At 50.9% G+C, this 16,470-nt stretch overlaps 5 protein-coding genes across 5 annotated transcripts; 3 read left to right on the top strand and 2 right to left on the bottom strand.

The window, feature by feature from the left end:
* Nucleotides 1-589: 589 nt before the first annotated feature.
* BO97DRAFT_401893 (uncharacterized protein) lies at nucleotides 590-2,467 on the top strand. Its single transcript, XM_025694366.1, has 2 exons — nucleotides 590-2,001; nucleotides 2,064-2,467. The coding sequence occupies exons 1-2, from the start codon at nucleotides 912-914 to the stop codon at nucleotides 2,141-2,143; spliced, it is 1,170 nt and encodes a 389-aa protein (XP_025556366.1). The 5' UTR covers nucleotides 590-911; the 3' UTR covers nucleotides 2,144-2,467.
* Nucleotides 2,468-3,240: 773 nt separating this feature from the next.
* Nucleotides 3,241-4,753, top strand: BO97DRAFT_2095 (Rcd1-like cell differentiation family protein). The gene is made up of 4 exons (XM_025690561.1): nucleotides 3,241-3,792; nucleotides 3,858-4,013; nucleotides 4,083-4,458; nucleotides 4,521-4,753. Exons 1-4 carry the CDS (start codon nucleotides 3,330-3,332, stop codon nucleotides 4,696-4,698), a joined length of 1,173 nt encoding a protein of 390 aa, XP_025556365.1. The 5' UTR covers nucleotides 3,241-3,329; the 3' UTR covers nucleotides 4,699-4,753.
* Nucleotides 4,754-5,526, bottom strand: BO97DRAFT_2091 (uncharacterized protein). The gene has a single exon (XM_025690560.1). It carries the CDS (start codon nucleotides 5,208-5,210, stop codon nucleotides 4,809-4,811), a length of 402 nt encoding a protein of 133 aa, XP_025556364.1. The 5' UTR covers nucleotides 5,211-5,526; the 3' UTR covers nucleotides 4,754-4,808.
* Nucleotides 5,527-5,911: 385 nt separating this feature from the next.
* BO97DRAFT_334369 (putative PHD finger domain protein) lies at nucleotides 5,912-8,744 on the top strand (the record flags this gene model as incomplete). Its single annotated transcript, XM_025691397.1, has 5 exons — nucleotides 5,912-6,082; nucleotides 6,226-6,323; nucleotides 6,391-6,610; nucleotides 6,672-7,514; nucleotides 7,563-8,744. 5 exons carry the CDS (start codon nucleotides 5,912-5,914, stop codon nucleotides 8,742-8,744), a joined length of 2,514 nt encoding a protein of 837 aa, XP_025556363.1.
* Nucleotides 8,745-10,394: 1,650 nt separating this feature from the next.
* On the bottom strand, nucleotides 10,395-11,074 carry BO97DRAFT_2056 (uncharacterized protein). Its single transcript, XM_025690550.1, has 2 exons — nucleotides 10,673-11,074; nucleotides 10,395-10,557 (listed from the first exon to the last, which is right to left on the bottom strand). Exons 1-2 carry the CDS (start codon nucleotides 11,008-11,010, stop codon nucleotides 10,461-10,463), a joined length of 435 nt encoding a protein of 144 aa, XP_025556362.1. The 5' UTR covers nucleotides 11,011-11,074; the 3' UTR covers nucleotides 10,395-10,460.
* Nucleotides 11,075-16,470: the final 5,396 nt, after the last annotated feature.

Here is a 16,470-nt window from a genome sequence, read left to right as displayed (position 1 = left end):
CCGGTCGACACGTAAGAGGTGATGGTAGTCCGACTCCATGCCTGGATACCTGATCTGAGCCGGTGTGATCAAGACGTGCAGTCAGTACCTGACCCTGACAGAAACTCACCAACCCGGCATCAAATCAGGGAAGAGGCAAGACCATGCCGGCCAGACCGACTCTCCGTCTCGTCACGGGAAAATCCTCTCGGGGATGGAAACCAAACATCGTCCGACAGGCTAAAATCCCTTAGTTTGCGTGTATTCCTGCCCAGCGGAAGGATGACTGGTGCAGAGGATGATGACGCTGTCAGGAACCCCAAGCAAAGAGCGGGGGAGAGAGAAGTGGGTGAATGTCGTGTAGACGGGAGGGGCAGCAACATGCCAACAATTGACGACGGAGGGGCAAGAAGTGGGTTTTCCCAGCCTCCCAAATTTCCATAATTAAATCCGTGAGCGTAAGTTTACACTCAATCATGACTCCTTCGCCGGGGTTGCAATGATTGGTGGTTGCTGTCGCAGGAAATGCGGTGGTTGGGGAGACGACGGGACGGAGGCTGGGATCAAAAGACAAGAGGAAGACAGAACGTCGCAATCTCGACTGCATGAACAACAGCCCTCAGTCTCGCTCACTTCCCCTCCTTCTCTCTCTTTGCCTGCCAATTCTTTCCTGCTCGGAGACATTCTTTCCTTTCTTGTTTTGCTACTACTGATTGTCTCGCATTCCAGTCCATTGCTTGGCTTTGTTTACTATATGCTTCTGTCATTTGTATGAAGCTCGGTTGCCATACAACGGGGCCGTCGACTCAGGTGTTGTGGTGCAATCTGATCCTGGATCTCGCTGAGAGCGATCGGAATCCAGAAGACATTCCAGAACCCCGATATACGCCCCCTCGTGGCTGTCATCACTAACCCGACGTCCTCTCGTCGCCATGCATGTGTCGCGCATACTGCAGTCGGCCATTTCCATACTTCCTCTACTGAACCATATCCAACCCACCATAGCGATCTCGCCAGCAACGCCGACCGCCACTGCCACTGCGACAGTAATCCCACCGACCGCAACCGCGACAACATTGGAACCCGAAGCGCATGAATATGCCAACGGTACGCTCTTAGAAAAGCGTTGCGCAAATCCTTGCGGCTACTATAGCCAACTTTGTTGCAGCTCCAGCGAGTCATGTAGTACCAACAGCAATGGCCAAGCCGAGTGCGTCAGTGGTAGCGGTGGTGGCAGCTGGCAGTACTTTACCACGACCTACGTCCGAACCGAGACGGAAACCGCTACGTTCACTTCCACATGGAGCAGCTATATCTCAGCGGCCCCGTCCGGCTCCAGCTGCGATGCCGGTGTTGGTGAGACCATTTGCGGCGACAATTGCTGCGGGCCTGCCTATGTCTGCTACAACCAGCAGTGTATCTTGGGAAGTACGTCCATCTGGGCTACTGAAACCGAACCCGCCACGCCGGCCGTCCGCGGAACGACCTTATCGACTGCCACCCACACGGCCTCAATCACAACCACCCAGGGATTCATTGCCCCAGTCAATACGGCCGGATCAGCGGTGTTCGGAGTCAAGGCTTCGAGTGATGGACTGAGTGGTGGAGCGATCGCAGGCATCGTTATCGGAACAATTGCCGGTGTGATTTTGTTGTTGCTACTATGCGCTTGCCTGTGCTGCCGCGGCATTCTTGACTCTCTGTTTGCCTGTCTGGGCTGCGGTCGTAAAAAGAGAAAGGAGACGACCTACGTCGAGGAGCGGTACCACCGTCATTCGCATGGGGGCGCACGGCCCGGAGGACGGACCTGGTTTGGAAGCCGGCCGGCAGCTGGAGCATCGACTGCAGGCGAGAAGAAGAAATCCCCCTGGAGTGGTTTGGCCACAATCGGGATTATCCTCGGTGCGCTTGCAATCTGCCTGGGACTGAAGAGGAGGCAAGACCATCGCGATGACGATGAGAAGACCGACTACACATACCCAAGCAGTTATTATTACTACTCCGATTATTATACCAACGATGGTATGTGCTGCGCAGTCTTGCGATTTGGGTGATGTCTTACCATACTAACTCGGTACTTTTAGGCAGCGAGGTCACTGACGATCGACGGACACGAGAGACAAGACGGTCCAGACGATCTCGAACGCGCTCGCGAAGATCATGATTTGATGGCACGAATTCGACGATTTTGAAAACGATTTACTGAACCCAACGAACTCCCAATCTCTTCCTTGCTTTTACTCCCGAGGCTCTCTGCATGAATCGGCGCTATTTTCGGCTCACGGCGAGTGTATTATGACGTTTTCTTTGGTCTTTTCCCCCTTGAAGGACTTTCCATGTATGATGATGCGTTATGCTGTCATGTTATTATGCCACCCCCTTTGATGTGTGATGTTTCGTCAGATCGCGCTGTTTAATTCACTAGTCACTTCATGCCCTAATAGGAGGCAGATGTAAATATGAGATATGAAAGAATTTGATCTAGTGTCGCAAGAGGAGACGAGAAAGTTGATGAGAAGTAGTTCTCGAAGATGCTGTTTGGGTAGAATGCATGTTACCGGTATGTATACTGCTTAGTCTCTTTGAGGCAGGTGTACTTTTGCATCGAATCGGACTTGCTGCTTCCGATAATACCTGTTTCTTCAGCTCCGCGTTGACCATAAGATAATCATGCACCTGCCGGATCAACTCGTGCGCATTTTTTTTCACGGTGTAACCTGCAAGGCGCCTATCGACGGTCCGAGACAGGTTGGAGTTGAGATGACATGGGGTTGACTCAAAGTTCCGTCCAAGAAAAAGCAAAGAATGAATCACATTGTCTGGCGGAAGGTCGATCGTTGACTCGTCTCAGATCTGTGACTCGGGGAGAACTGTCTAAGAAAAGGGTCTGGGCAAAACTCCGACGGCCTAACTCTTTAAGTAACCCGAATTGACTACCGTACCTCTTACTGCTACTTACTTACTACTTAGTAGTAAGCACGGCACAAACTGCCCGGGCGGAACCAGCGCCTCCCCGCCTCCCGTAGTCCCAAGTCCAAGTCCCAAGCCCAGTCCAATTCATTCATTCATCAATCCCACGCTCCGTCCTTCCCAACCCAACCTGCCCCGACACTCCGATACCCTCCCTCCTCGCTCTCCTTACTCGTCCGATCACTCAGTGTATTGTACATAGCCTTCATCCATGAGTACAATCTCGAGCTTGGCTTCTTGACACACACTGAACAATCCAGCCCCCCCCTCTTCGACATTCCCTGTCTTAGTCCGGTTTTCATACGCCCAGGGCTGTTCCAAGGTCTTCCCTCCTGAGGATTACGAGTCCCGCTGTGCTCCGAGTCTTCGCCAACCCCGTCATGCTTCAAACGCAAACCCAGCACGTTTTTTCTCACCAGCATCAGTACCCGCAGGCTGATCCCTCGTGGCTGCAACATCAGCAGCAGCAGCACCATCAAGCCCACCCGCACCAGGCTCAGCAACAGCATTCTTCGTTGGTCGCCCAACAGCATGCCCAAGTTCAGGCGGCCGCTGCCGCTGCCGCCGCCGCTCAACAACAACATTATACCCGTATCGCTATGGCAGGAAATCCCGGTGCTGGTAACCCTTCCCAGGGAGCCGGTGCTGGAGGGTTAGGCGGGGATGGCGCTTTGTCGGGTGCTGTGTCGGTGATGGATGGCGGGATCAGCGATGAGAACCGCAAGGTCTTCATCTGGGTGGCAGAACTCCTTGACCCGAATCGCAGGGAGGCGGCTCTCATGGAGCTTAGCAAAAAGAGAGAGCAAGTTCCGGAACTCGCGCTGGTGATCTGGCATTCGTTCGGTATGGTCCTGATGCTGGCCCGCTTCGCTTTTCTTGGTGGCAACTAACCTGGTCCGGACGTCTAGGAGTCATGACTGCGCTACTTCAAGAAATCATCTCCGTCTACCCGCTGTTGAACCCTTCACAGCTCACTGCCGCGGCCTCAAATCGAGTTTGCAATGCGCTGGCTCTGCTCCAGTGTGTCGCTTCCCACAACGAGACCCGCACCCTGTTCCTGAACGGTACGTGACCCTCCTGTAGAACCCTGATTTTGAAACGCTTCTGACATAGTATCTCCCTCGCCGATATAGCGCACATTCCTCTTTTCCTATACCCTTTTCTCAACACGACGTCCAAGTCGCGCCCTTTCGAGTACCTTCGTCTCACCTCGCTCGGAGTGATCGGAGCTCTGGTCAAGAATGACTCCTCGGACGTTATCAACTTCCTCCTCACCACCGAAATCATTCCCCTCTGCCTTCGCATCATGGAGACAGGCTCCGAGCTGAGCAAGACGGTCGCCATTTTCATTGTGCAAAAAATTCTTCTTGATGATATTGGCCTGGCGTACATCTGCGCAACCTACGAGAGATTCTACGCGGTGGGAACTGTCTTAAGTAATATGGTTACTCAGCTTGTGGAGCAACAGACTGTTCGACTTCTCAAACACGTCGTACGTTGTTTCCTTCGGTAAGTCTATAGTCCCGTCATACCTTGCGTCGCATGAATGACACGTGCTGACGATCGAACAGTCTGAGCGACAACAGCAGGGCGCGGGAAGCTCTGCGACAGTGTCTTCCCGAACCTTTGCGAGACGCGACGTTTTCCTCGGTCCTTCGCGATGATGCCGCCACCAAGCGTTGCCTTGCACAGCTCCTCATCAACCTTTCGGATAATGTCTCCGACGGCGCACCGGGTGTTGCCATGTAAAAAGTCTCAAAAGCATCTTTTTCTCTTTTGATTTATTACTTGGTATATTTGACAACCTTACGACATGCATGGGACCGGCTTAAGGCGAAACATGGATTACAAGGCGCAAACTACGTGGGATGGCAATGCATTGACGAGATGAGAAATATAAGATCGAGATACAAAAAAAAAAAAAAAAAAAAAAAAAAGGGAAAAGAGGGAAAGGGGACGGGAAAGAGAGAGAGCGGGAAAAGGAGATGAGGGATTACCACTTGCGCTTGTGGGTTTCTGTGTCCACTGTTATCAAAGGGGTTTGCTGTTTCTTTTCGCATGGGTTGGCCCTTTCTGTTCCGGGCCTGCTGTGACTTTACCACAACTTTTTTCTTCCCTCTGTTTGCTTTTACATTGCCCCTGGTGTTGAACACTTCTTTTCCATTTCGGTCACAATGGTTTGGCTGTGCGGTGGCGTGGATACGGATGGCGCTATTTGTCTTTGTGCATTTTGCTTGTCCTCTATGATCCCCTTTCCCCATCCTCCATCTGAGTGAGATAGACCCTCTTTGAGCGAGATACCAAGATTTAGTTGTTGTTTCTTTTCTTTTCTTTTCTTTTCTTTTCTTTTCTTTTCTTCTTTTGTGTTGACTGGTTCTGGTTCTGTCTGCTGTGTGAAAACCCCCATCTGCTTCTGAGTTGACCTACTGCTGATGGTTTTCTTTTTTCTTTTCTTCTTTTTTTTTTCATTTCTGATTGATCGAATGCATACTGCCTCTTATTCTTAGTTAATATCGAATTCACTATTCATCATTGACATAAGAAGTATATGAACTGCATAATGTAGTAGTCTCTAATTGCAGTGAAAGTGATAAATGCAGGCTTATCGGCGCGCCACGCACCAGTTGGCGGAACCACGTCACCTGACCGGGGTCTCGACGCGCCGCCGAAGCAGTGAGCTCATCTCTTTCGCCCAGCCCGAAACACACGCCCGCCCTGGCGAACGAACGATTTCCTGTCTTCCACTCCGTCGATCACGCCCTTGCCCTCCCTCCGCTCGTTACATTTGAGCTACCTTCTACCTTCTATCTTCTGTGCAATTCGCTCTTCTAATCTCCACGTATCACCCACCTAGTCTGAATCCCGAGCACAAACCTCCCCTCTCACTGCAGCAGCGGATTCGCCGCTCCGTCGGAATCTTGTCCCTGCGCTGCGGCGCTATTGATGGTCTCGCTCCGCCGTCATGGTATCGCGAAGGCGCGCCCGCTCCGAGGTGGATGCTGCTCCGGAGCAGCCACCTGAGGAGCAGGGCTTCCTTCAGAAGCTTCGAAATTGCTGGGAGTTCGCGAATGTCATGCAGTACATTGCCATTTTTGGGAAACTCATGAAAATAGACGAAGATTTTGGTATCGAGGTATGTGCACCATCCATTCTGTGCGGCTGAAGGTCCCTTGGCCTATTTTTGCCTACCCGGCCTTCTTGACTTGGTTCTCTTGCTGCCCGGTCACATATTTTTTTTACCCAGACTGATGGTTTGCGCCTCGCGTTCGATTGCAGGACCTAGAAAATGAGTGTATGAAGCAGGAGCCGTCTGAAAAACTTCTTGAGATTGGACTTTGTCTGCTCAAATGGGTGTCGTCGCATCGTGGCCTCACGTACGTCCATCACATGTCCAGAACACCCCAATGTCTTGATGCTGACACCCTGTCTCCCTGGTCTTAGCTTCGACAACTTCGATGAGTACACGCGACGCCAGTATAACGCGAAAGCACCTCACATCACGAACCCCTTTGGATATGACGAGGTACCCAATAAGTTCCTGGACTTTGATGTGTTTTTGAAACTGCGCGTTCTCCACCAATTGTCCATTTGGACTTTCTGGAACCCCGATCGCATCCGAGACAAGATGCCGGAACAGCGCGAATTGGATCAGACACAATGGGTATGTGCTCCTGCTAGGGTGTTTCTGATGCACAGTCGCTCACTTTTGGTTCCATTCCTAGCGCATTGAGGAGGTAGGCTACGACCGCGACGGCCGATACTATTACATCCTAGACGACAACAGACTCTATCGTCGTACAGATCCTCCCATCCCGGCTCCGAAGCCCGCGAAGAGCAAGTCCCGGAGAAAGAGCGCCCGCGCGGTGCGAGCGTCCAAGCGCAGAAAGGTGACAGGCGCAGACCCCGTGGAAGAGTCCGAAGAGGAGGATACCGGGGCGAATGGAGAGGCTTCCAAAGATCCCTTCGCAGATATGCAGTGGGAGTGCGTTGCCATCACACTCTCGGACTATCAGCAGTTTCTGGAGACCATTCAGAAGACTAGGGACCCTGATGAGAAGATCCTCAGAGACCGCATTGAGGAGCAAGTCATCCCCGTCATCGAAAAGGAAGAAATGTCCCATCAGCGACAAAAGGTCAAGCGCGAGAAGGAGCTTGCCAATATGGAGCTGCTTGCGGGCGCAAAGCGGTCCAGCCGACTTGCCGGGAAGGCTGAGAAGGAGCGACAAGAGCGCGAGGCCATTGAAGCAGCGCGCAAGCGGGAAACTGAGTTGGCCGCGGCTATCAAGGAGGAGGAAAGGCTAAGGAAGCTCGAAACAGAGAGGCGCTCGCGCATCATGACTCGTGAGCAGCGCATCAAGGATCGCGAGCGCAAGCGTCTTCTGCACGAAAGCGAACTCCAGCGTATTGAGGAGGAGCACAAGAAAGTCGAGAGAGGCGAGAGTAGAGCATCTGAGAGACATCTAAAGGCGGAAATGGAGAGGTATCGAAAGGATCTTGAAGACCTTTCTCAGGAAGATCAGTGGACTTTTGATTGCTCGGGCTGTGGTGTACATGGCCACAACTTGGTAAGTCCGAGGCGCCGGAGAAAAGACGTGTTCACTAATCTGGTGTAGGACGATGGCTCCCATAGCGTCGCGTGCGAAAAGTGCAATGTCTGGCAGCACAGCAAGTGCCTTGGTATTCTTAAACACGAGGCTGAGCGCGAAGACTTCCATTTCGTCTGCGATGACTGCAAACGACGTGAAGAGGAAGCCAAGAGGCCCAAGATCCCACCGTTGAAATTCCGAGTCGGCTCTTCTACTTCACCTACCGGCGTCGCCGACGGTGAGCAGAAGAGCAGAGACACCGAGGAACCATCTCCCGTCCCTGCCAGGAATCAAACTCAGTTCACGAGCTCAATGCCGTCAATCGGGTCTCCTTCAAAACTACCGTCACTACCACACATGATTCCTCGGGCTTCTGGTCAAGCTCCTTCCTTGCCCCCAGCATCACCTGAGCGTCGACCCTCGTCTGCGCATGCGACTCCATTCAGTCCTCCTCGGGCTCCATTTTCTCCGTCGAAGGGCATCAATGGATTTTCCTCGTCGCGGGAACTGCCGCCAAAGCTTCCTTCAATGCACCTGCCGCCAAATGGCCGTGATTCACTCAATGGTGGTATCTTCGGACGACGACCATCGTCATCTCATTCGATTCACAGTCCAACCCTCCCATCTCCCATCCAAAATCGCCCTTCTATGTCACCGACTCAAGGTAATCGCGACGTTGGCCCCCTTGCGGGGTTTCCGCCCGTGGCTTCGTCAGAGCATTCGACTCCATGGACACCATACGGCCAGAGTCAGACTCCCCGCCCGAATACCGGAAACAATGCGCAACTGTCCTCGATCAATAATGGCCGGCCGTCACTCGTAGCTACACCTACTGGTGGTAGCCGGTCATCACCGCCCCAGAGCTCACATGGGATGTCCTTTTCAGGGATAAGCCCCACCAAGCAATCGCCGCGACCTATGACTTCTGGCAGCATTGCGGGCGCTCCCGTACTCCCACCGATCCAAAAACTTGAACCGAGCCCCAAGTTGATGCGCAGAAGCTCTCCTGACGCGCCAATTCCGCCACCAATCAAGTGCATGACACCAGAGCAAGAAGAACGCAGGCAGAGGGAGAATGCCTTGCGACAGACTCAGTTGAACGGCCAACAATCTGGCATGTCATCGCCTTCACTTCACCGCATACCGCCACTGGGACCACCTGTGGTGGCACCCAAGCCTGGTACCTCCTCTCAGCCAGGATCGAACTAAGGCATTGGTTGATTTTGTTACATATGTCGCCTGATACGTTGCCTGTGTCAAAGCGACCGATTGATACTACGATTAATCTCTGATTTCGACACTGGATTTCCCTTGACCGCTTGAAGAAACCTACGACGTTCCTCCCATTCGGCAGGGGTTGTCGTCGGAAGTGCAAGTCTACTGAGCCGGGACAGTGATCTCTGTCTGAAGCAGGGGGCTTGGTAGGAAACGGATTGGTCCCAAGTATTCGACCCATTGTTTGTACATGGGGTTGCTACCAAAATCCCATGACTGCCACTAGACATGTCGTTTCATATTACTTGGCACATCCGTCCACTTCCTCGAAAGTTTCGCAAGCCAGGATTATCTTTCTGGCCACCATGTCTTAACACAACTTACAACTTTTTCACATATCATTTTGTCTCAACTGGAATGGATTGGGCTGGATACCGGATACTTTTCCTTTTTTGTCCTGCTTTGATGAATTCATCTGATTTAGAGAGAAGGCTAGGCGTTGCAGGAAACCGGAATATGCAAACAAACCATAGATAGGGAAGGAAACATCTACTGACTCTCGGAATGATATGTGCCACGCTTGAGGATCTGCTTAGCTAGTCACGCAGTACCTACTACCTATATTTCATTAAGAATTTTAGATCAGCAAAAAGCTCGGTTCGAACCTTAATGACCGGTTCTCAACGATCGGGTGTACGGCTTCTCCCGTACAATTTACTTAGCAGACGCGAAGCTTGACATGATCGGTCCCGTCGACGCTGTTCTCAGATCGGCCCATCCTGAGAGACTCGCACCCATCGATCGGTCGGGGGTCCCTCAGGCCATACATATGTCCTACCATTCGGACCATATGCTGTATGCAGATCTATAGATGGCTGATAAGAAGCAGAACTAGTCCACATCGACTGATTCAGACTATCCCCCTTGAATATCTGACCCATACTCAACCCCAGCATTCAATCAACAACACACTATGTACTGTACTTCCTGCATACAGACCCTTCTCTAATTGACAGCCTCGTCACGAAGCCCCGCACAAATCCGACCCACCCCCCTCCCCCAAGAATGAGGCCTTTCCACCTCACTCAGTAAACCAAACGAACAAACCAACGAGACAGGAAACGCAAGCAAGCGCCAGCGCAAGCAGAGTGCCTTCACATACCCCCATTGATTTACACCTGCACCTGCAACTGCACCTGCAACCTTAGTCACCTAGTCCGTCCCTAACTACCTGTCAGACTTCAGCAGCCCTCCCTCAGGTCTAACGGCCCCCATCTCCTCTTCCCCCCATGCGCTAATGTTGGCGTCAGCTTCCGGTGACCCAATTTCTGCACGTCTGGCTGCAGGTCGGTGGGTGCCGTACGCTAGATTAGCTTCCCCGGGGAATGTGGTGGTGGTTGTGGTGGTGGGTGATGTAACGGGTGAGGGTGGGGGGGAGGGGAGGCTGTGGAGGTTGAGGACTGAATTGATTGGGATAGGAGGGTCCCTTTCTGTTCGTCTTCTGCGTCTGTGTGTTCACTGTGCTCATCCCTGCGTCTATGTATCTTGTTCCCCTGTCCCGTTCCCTCTGCGCATATAAGCGCTATGCTACCCCCATTGACTACCGGAGTCCCCCTGCGCGCTGGTACCAACAAATACTAGGTAGGTAAGTCGGTCCCTCGATCGGTAGGACGAATAAAGGCTGCGCAATCAGACATAGTCCGTCCGGTCCTATCTAGTCACCAAACAACCTAGTAGTTTCCGGTGATTGTTGTTGTCCGAGGACCCACAGTTCTGCGGCGCATAGACAATAGTCCTGTTTGACAGACTAGAAGCCCGAAGCGAACGAATCAGTCTATCAGGGTCCAGATTCCCTGCTGCAGGAAATGGCAAACAAGACAACAAGGCAAACTCAAGGAAGGGAAACAAACAGACGGACAAACTCATTATTTGGGATGGTGGGCGCAGGTCTCTGCTGCAGGAGGGAGGAACAATAGGATGGTTTGCTGTTTTGCTTTTGGTTGGTCCCCACTCGCCTCCCCCCACGTCTTTCTTGTCTTTGCTTGATAGCTCTTGCGTTGCGTCTGGGTGTATGTGCATGCGTGAGGGAGTGGAGGGTGATGCGGTGGGATGTGTGGGGAGGTGGTGGTGGGATGACTGGGTTGTGATACTGCAGAAGATAGATAGTAGCATAGTAGGTTGGTAAGTGGGTAGGTGAGGAAAGAATAAGGCTCCTCGGAAACCATCCGACTGCCTCTCCGGAAACAATCACATTCATCATTTATTGTCGATCAGCATGAAAGAAGATCGTGTCGTGTACCTACTCGCAACTGATTCATTCCCTATCTTGGCGTGTGGGGGGGGAGGCTTTGGCTAGTCTACTTGCATGCATACAGAATCGTAGATATTCTAATTTTTTAGTAACCTGATTTAGAGAATATAGATTTAAGAATTATCTTAAAAAGTTACTAAAGGTCGAGATTATCCTAACTATAACTATCTACATGTAGTATTTTGTAACTATTTGCGAGTTCTAGGAAGTACTATATGTACATAATACATTAGTATATACATCTCTCTGTACCATCCACACCCACACCCACACCTGCACATACACATACATCAGAAGGGCCACCAACTATGAAAACCTCACGAAGAATAGGTTAAGCGATACATGCACAGTACCTTTCCTACTCTTGCATATCAGACCACAGATCCAGTCCACTGCACCTCATATCTCTCGATCTGGCGACCATTACTTCATCCATCCGACAATGTGTATCGGAACTTGCAGCCTGGCTCATCTGATTGGCGGCAAAATCCGGCTTGGGTATCAAACGGGTATCAGTCACTCCTCGGCTAAGTTCCAGGTTTTCATGGTAGCTTTTTTTCTGGTCCCTCAGTTCGGGATTTGCTTTTCCTTCGGAGTGAGTACTATACATGACGGAAGGATTGAGAATGTGGGAGTGAAGACGCCGGGGGGGGGGGGTGGTGGACTGGCATTAGGAATGAGGGATGCATAGATGTATAGAGTTACTGTATGTATGTACAGTACAGATCTAGCATACAATGATATTGTCTCGTATCATATCCTTTTTGCTTAGAAACGAACAATGGGTAGACGGAGGGGGACGTGGTTTTAGTGGAGAACGTACAAGCTAGCTAGGTAGCTTGGTGATAATTCGATGGATTGGAAGCTCTGCTGGGTTTCTCAAGCTTTACCGTAGGGAAGAGATACTTTACTGGTACTCTAGGTACACTTGGCAGCTGCTCTAGCTTTGCTGGAATCCAAGAATGGTACGACAAACGGAGATGATGATGACGGACCTTCAATTTCCTACTATCCGTCTGTCGGAGCTCGGGCTACTCAGAAGGGGAATGCCTCGTAAAACTTACTTTGCTGCTTACCCCCTCTCCCTCTCTTAAGCTAAATGCTTACCTACCTACCTACCCATGTATGCCGCCTATGGATCCTCAAAAAGCCCGCCCGGCCGCCCGAATGTCCCGGACGAAAGTTCTCGACTTTCGAACACCCCCCCTTCGGAATGAACCGACTGGCGTACGGCTCGTAATTAAATTGCAGCCTGCCCTTATCACTGGTAGTCTACTAAATAGTGATCTAAAGAGACGAAGGAAGTTAGGCGTGGGCGATTGGCGTGGGTGGTGGCAAAGCTTAGAACTATCTGAAGCAGTCCGGCCGACTTTCTGGCGTGGTGATAATCCCGTCACATTCCTTCGCTCCATAATGATAATATACTAAGTAGAAAAGTTATAGCAGCACTTGCAGCAACCACGCTAAGAAGGGTACCATGGCGGGGGGGGGGGGGGAAATAAGAGAAGGGTCTAGGCCAAGGCTACGTATGGTAGGTTGTCTGAGAGTTTGAGACCGATCGCTCTATCTTTCTTTTTTTTTTTCTCTTCGTGTGTGTGTGTTGTCTCTCGGATTTTGCAGTGCGTGGTTGAGGATGATGGTCGAAATTCGGGTACAATACTATGGCGAATGCGATAGCGATAGCTACTGTAAAACTACGGTAGACTGATAGATCTAGCCCTACCAGGTTTGGTGCGAAGTGCAACGCAAAGCCCCCGGCCGACGGTCTTGATGTCCCAACTAGGTAAACAGTCAAAATTGCCCGCGGCGCAAGTGGGGCTGGGGGGTGGAAAAGAAGGAAGGGAGGAAGCTTTGAGGGCTCCACTCTTCTCTCTCTCGGGATTTGCTTTGCTTTTTTCTTTTTTTTCCCTCGTTTTTGGTCGGGATTTCCTCTCTGATCGGGGCAGCGGATTCAGATTGAGATTATTTTGAGATGAGATGGACAATAGCGCTTGGTCCGTTCACTTTTAGTGCAGGGCAGTTATTTTCTGAGCTCTAATATGGCTACGTAGTTATTATTTTCAGGGGGGAATTCCGATTTATTTCTTAATGTGTGGAGCTTTTTATCTCTGGGGTGACAGCATATGCTGGAGTTTTGTGCAGTAGCTATGTAATCGCACAGCAGCGTCCGTCCGCAGTCTACAAGCACTCCCTATCGACTTATGTAATAACCCAACAACAACAACAACAACAACAACAACAACAACAACAACAACAACAACCAGACAGTAAAATCATATACCTTAATGTATACTTACATCGCACAAACCCAACCCCATCCATTACCCATTGCAAGCGCAATTTTTCAAAACCCCACATCCAGTACCACCGATGCAGGTATCTGATCAGTGGAATTGACGCCCACGAATTAAAAGTCCGGTACGGCAGAAACGCCCGAGAAACCCAACCAGCACCGCAAAACTTTCGCGGCTGCTGCTCCCGTCCTGTTTCCCTTCTGTCAGATTTTCATAAGCCCAACAAGACAGCAAAAAAGTTTCGCTGGACCGTTAACGGAGACGGGGCTCAGTCTCTCTTTCCCCCTACACACTTTGAAGTTCTTTTGGGGGAGGTGGTTCTCGTTCCCACTCTTGCGGCGGTCTTTTTTTACCTTACTACCGTACATCAGACCATGACCATAGATAATCTAGTTTTTTTTTTTTTTTTTTTTTTGCTGCAATAAGTGTTAAGTGACGATTGTTGAGCTTTTCAGAGTTTGCGTTGCGTCTCCGCGGAGACGCACATTCAGTCAATCTGCGTGTGGTATGCTTGGAAGCCTCATGAGAGAGGAGAAGAGGGGAGGAGGTTACGATAATAGGCAGATTAACACGCTGTGATATTATTCGTTTTTATGCTTTTCGCTGCCCGTTGGTGAGGACGATCTACGGATGAAACTTTGGAGGAAGTCATCTAGAAGAAGTGTCTGATCACCCTCGTCGGCTAGAGGGGGAATTCTTTTCCTGCTTAAAAGTATCCCCGTACGATGGACGATCGACCTTCTAGGCAGATGGAAGGGGGAGAAAAGGGATCGATCCACCGCTGGGCATGCTTAGTAGTTAGTAACATAAGTCACGGATGCGAAGAGGGAGGAGGGAGGAAAGCATAAATTAAGATTTATGGGGTGATTCATGAACGCCACTTTGGGCGCCTGGGTAAGGGAGAGGCGAACCGTGAACACCCACAGACTCATACAGTTCTCTCTCATCCCTTCTCTAGTTCTCCTACCTCAGTAGATGTTGCAGACTGGGGCAAAGTGAGAATGCTGCAAGGATAGACGTATGTAGTCTAGAGCTTTTGCGCTCTCATGTAGTGGAGGAAATTTGTCGGACGTGACTGGATTGTGATGGAGCCCGTACCTCAGGACGTTAAGAGATATTATTTGAGCTACTAACCTTGGCTTGAGGCAGAAGAGGAGGGGCTTAGACGGTTGGTGCTTCTAGCGAAGTCCTGGTGTTGAACAGTGGGACGTGGGAGGTACTGCGCCCCCCTCCGTGAGGAGCCCGAATAGGACCTGGGTAAAGAGGATAGACTCTCACCATCCACTGGATGTAGTATACCAAAGTAGCATGCGTTAATCACCAACTTCAACCGTGCATCAATACTCAAGACATTATGATGATCATGACTGCTGAAATCTCGTACTCACAGTGGTTCGGAAAGCCTGACAGGCGGGAGCCTATTACCAATGGATAATACGGTAGGGCGGCTCATGCTTCGTAGGGTATCTCGAGCGCTGTACGAAGGCTATCCCATTGGACAGATACCCTTGCATGCCGAGGAAAGCTGGCCTGCTAGAGACTTGCCAAGGGCTGAAGGATTTACCATGACTCAATGTCCTCGATACGGCAGTTTCCCCAACTATGCGCGGTACACGAGGTAACAATCCTGTACTGCCCCGGGCGTTGACGAATCAACTGCTCTTGAATCTTGGTTCTTCAGGTTCTAGACAAGCCCTGCGTATCTTTATCTGTGCAATACTGATGCCATGATCCTGTTAGAGCGCTCAACGTCGTATTGGAGGACTCATGCTTCTCGATGCGCCCCGGATACGGACACGGGAAGCGAAGACCAGAGAAGTACCTCAGTCAGTGTGGCGCTTGTGAGGCTCGGTGGTTGGCTCTGCCAAAGAGGGTGGGCCATGCGCTATGCCTGAGGCTCATTGCAGCTACATTGATGAACATTGGTCAAGACCCCTGTCACCGTCGTCGAGATAGTCGTTGACTAATGACTCGTGGAAAGAGCTTCAATAACTTAGCGGGTCTTGATGTCAGTGGACGATGTCTCATGGAGAATCCTCCTGTAAACAGCCAGACTAGAGCAAGTAGAGCGTGTGGTACAATCAGTTACCCAATTCAGGATTCTAGCAATATCGCCTTCGGCGTAAACGAGGGCGGATAAATGCTATCAGCTGCCGGCGAGTCGACATTTCTCCTTCGACTCATCTTTGGCTCAAACTCCGTGGAATGAGTCGTTTGTAGACGCGTACATCGTACCCGAGCTCCACCGCTTGGCGTCGTTAAGGAGATTGCCGCCCCATGTAGGGCGAATCGATAGACCAGACTCATCTAAATGGTGTCACAATTAGCACATCCACAGTTAGAACTTCCAAATCCCAAAATGAAGCCTCCTACTTTGAGTAGTTGCGATTTATCCGGTCACCCCCCAGAGCGGCGACAGCCGCCAAAAGGACCAAGCAGACCAATTGCTTCTAGTGCCGTCGCGGAAAAGCTCTAAGTGATGCTCTGAGACTGATAGCTGAAGCTTCTTACTCGGTCGCGAGTCGTGACCGCTTAGGGTAGGGGGCTTAGAGGCTCAGGCTGATGGCTTTTCCGATCGGATCGGCCTGTGATATCCACTCTAGCACCTTAGACTAGGGGCTCGCCGACTGGTTTATACCCACTCAGCTTAGCCATAGGGGTTAGAATTATGATAACCAAGCGGAACCCTACCGAGTCAAGTCAAGGCTCAAGACACGTCCGTTCTAACCGCAAATGTGGAGGCCTAGGCTTTCATAATATCCGCGACGTAGCACGGAGTCGGGTATCCTAACACCCGAGAGCAAGATTTCTTGGTATCAGACTAACCGCCGTTAGAGTGATCCGACTAAATGAGAGACCCGGGCAGTACTCTCAATCGTAGCACTGACAAGATTGATAAGCTCGTAGTGTAGTAAGTTAGTTATTTAGTTTTTTACTGTATCTGGGTTGACCGACAGACAACGTGGGCCGTACTTTTCGTGTCATGCTGTCGATCATCATATCTCAAGATTCAATGATCGGCTCGACTAGCTTAGTCAGTGTGTGATTCAATCAATTAATTAGTCAGTTAACTAAATTGAACCCGGCCGTTACAGGTAAGGCTACTTGACTCGCG

This window comes from Aspergillus homomorphus (genome assembly GCF_003184865.1).
Source record: "Aspergillus homomorphus CBS 101889 unplaced genomic scaffold BO97scaffold_1, whole genome shotgun sequence".
Classification (NCBI taxonomy): Eukaryota; Fungi; Ascomycota; class Eurotiomycetes; order Eurotiales; family Aspergillaceae; genus Aspergillus; species Aspergillus homomorphus.
Note: the sequence above shows the minus strand (reverse complement) of the source record. Positions and strands in the feature narration are given on the sequence as shown.

Excerpts from the sequence above, each read along its gene's own strand:
- BO97DRAFT_401893 (XM_025694366.1), top strand. The coding sequence starts at position 912 with ATGCATGTGTCGCGCATACTGCAGTCGGCCATTTCCATACTTCCTCTA. Across the intron at positions 2,002-2,063 it reads CGATTATTATACCAACGATG|GCAGCGAGGTCACTGACGAT; the intron begins GTATGTGCTGCG and ends CGGTACTTTTAG.
- BO97DRAFT_2095 (XM_025690561.1), top strand. The coding sequence starts at position 3,330 with ATGCTTCAAACGCAAACCCAGCACGTTTTTTCTCACCAGCATCAGTAC. Across the intron at positions 3,793-3,857 it reads GGTGATCTGGCATTCGTTCG|GAGTCATGACTGCGCTACTT; the intron begins GTATGGTCCTGA and ends CCGGACGTCTAG. Across the intron at positions 4,014-4,082 it reads CCGCACCCTGTTCCTGAACG|CGCACATTCCTCTTTTCCTA; the intron begins GTACGTGACCCT and ends TCGCCGATATAG.
- BO97DRAFT_2091 (XM_025690560.1), bottom strand. The coding sequence starts at position 5,210 with ATGGGGAAAGGGGATCATAGAGGACAAGCAAAATGCACAAAGACAAAT.
- BO97DRAFT_2056 (XM_025690550.1), bottom strand. The coding sequence starts at position 11,010 with ATGATGAATGTGATTGTTTCCGGAGAGGCAGTCGGATGGTTTCCGAGG. Across the intron at positions 10,558-10,672 it reads CCCACCATCCCAAATAATGA|TCTGTCAAACAGGACTATTG; the intron begins GTTTGTCCGTCT and ends TCGGGCTTCTAG.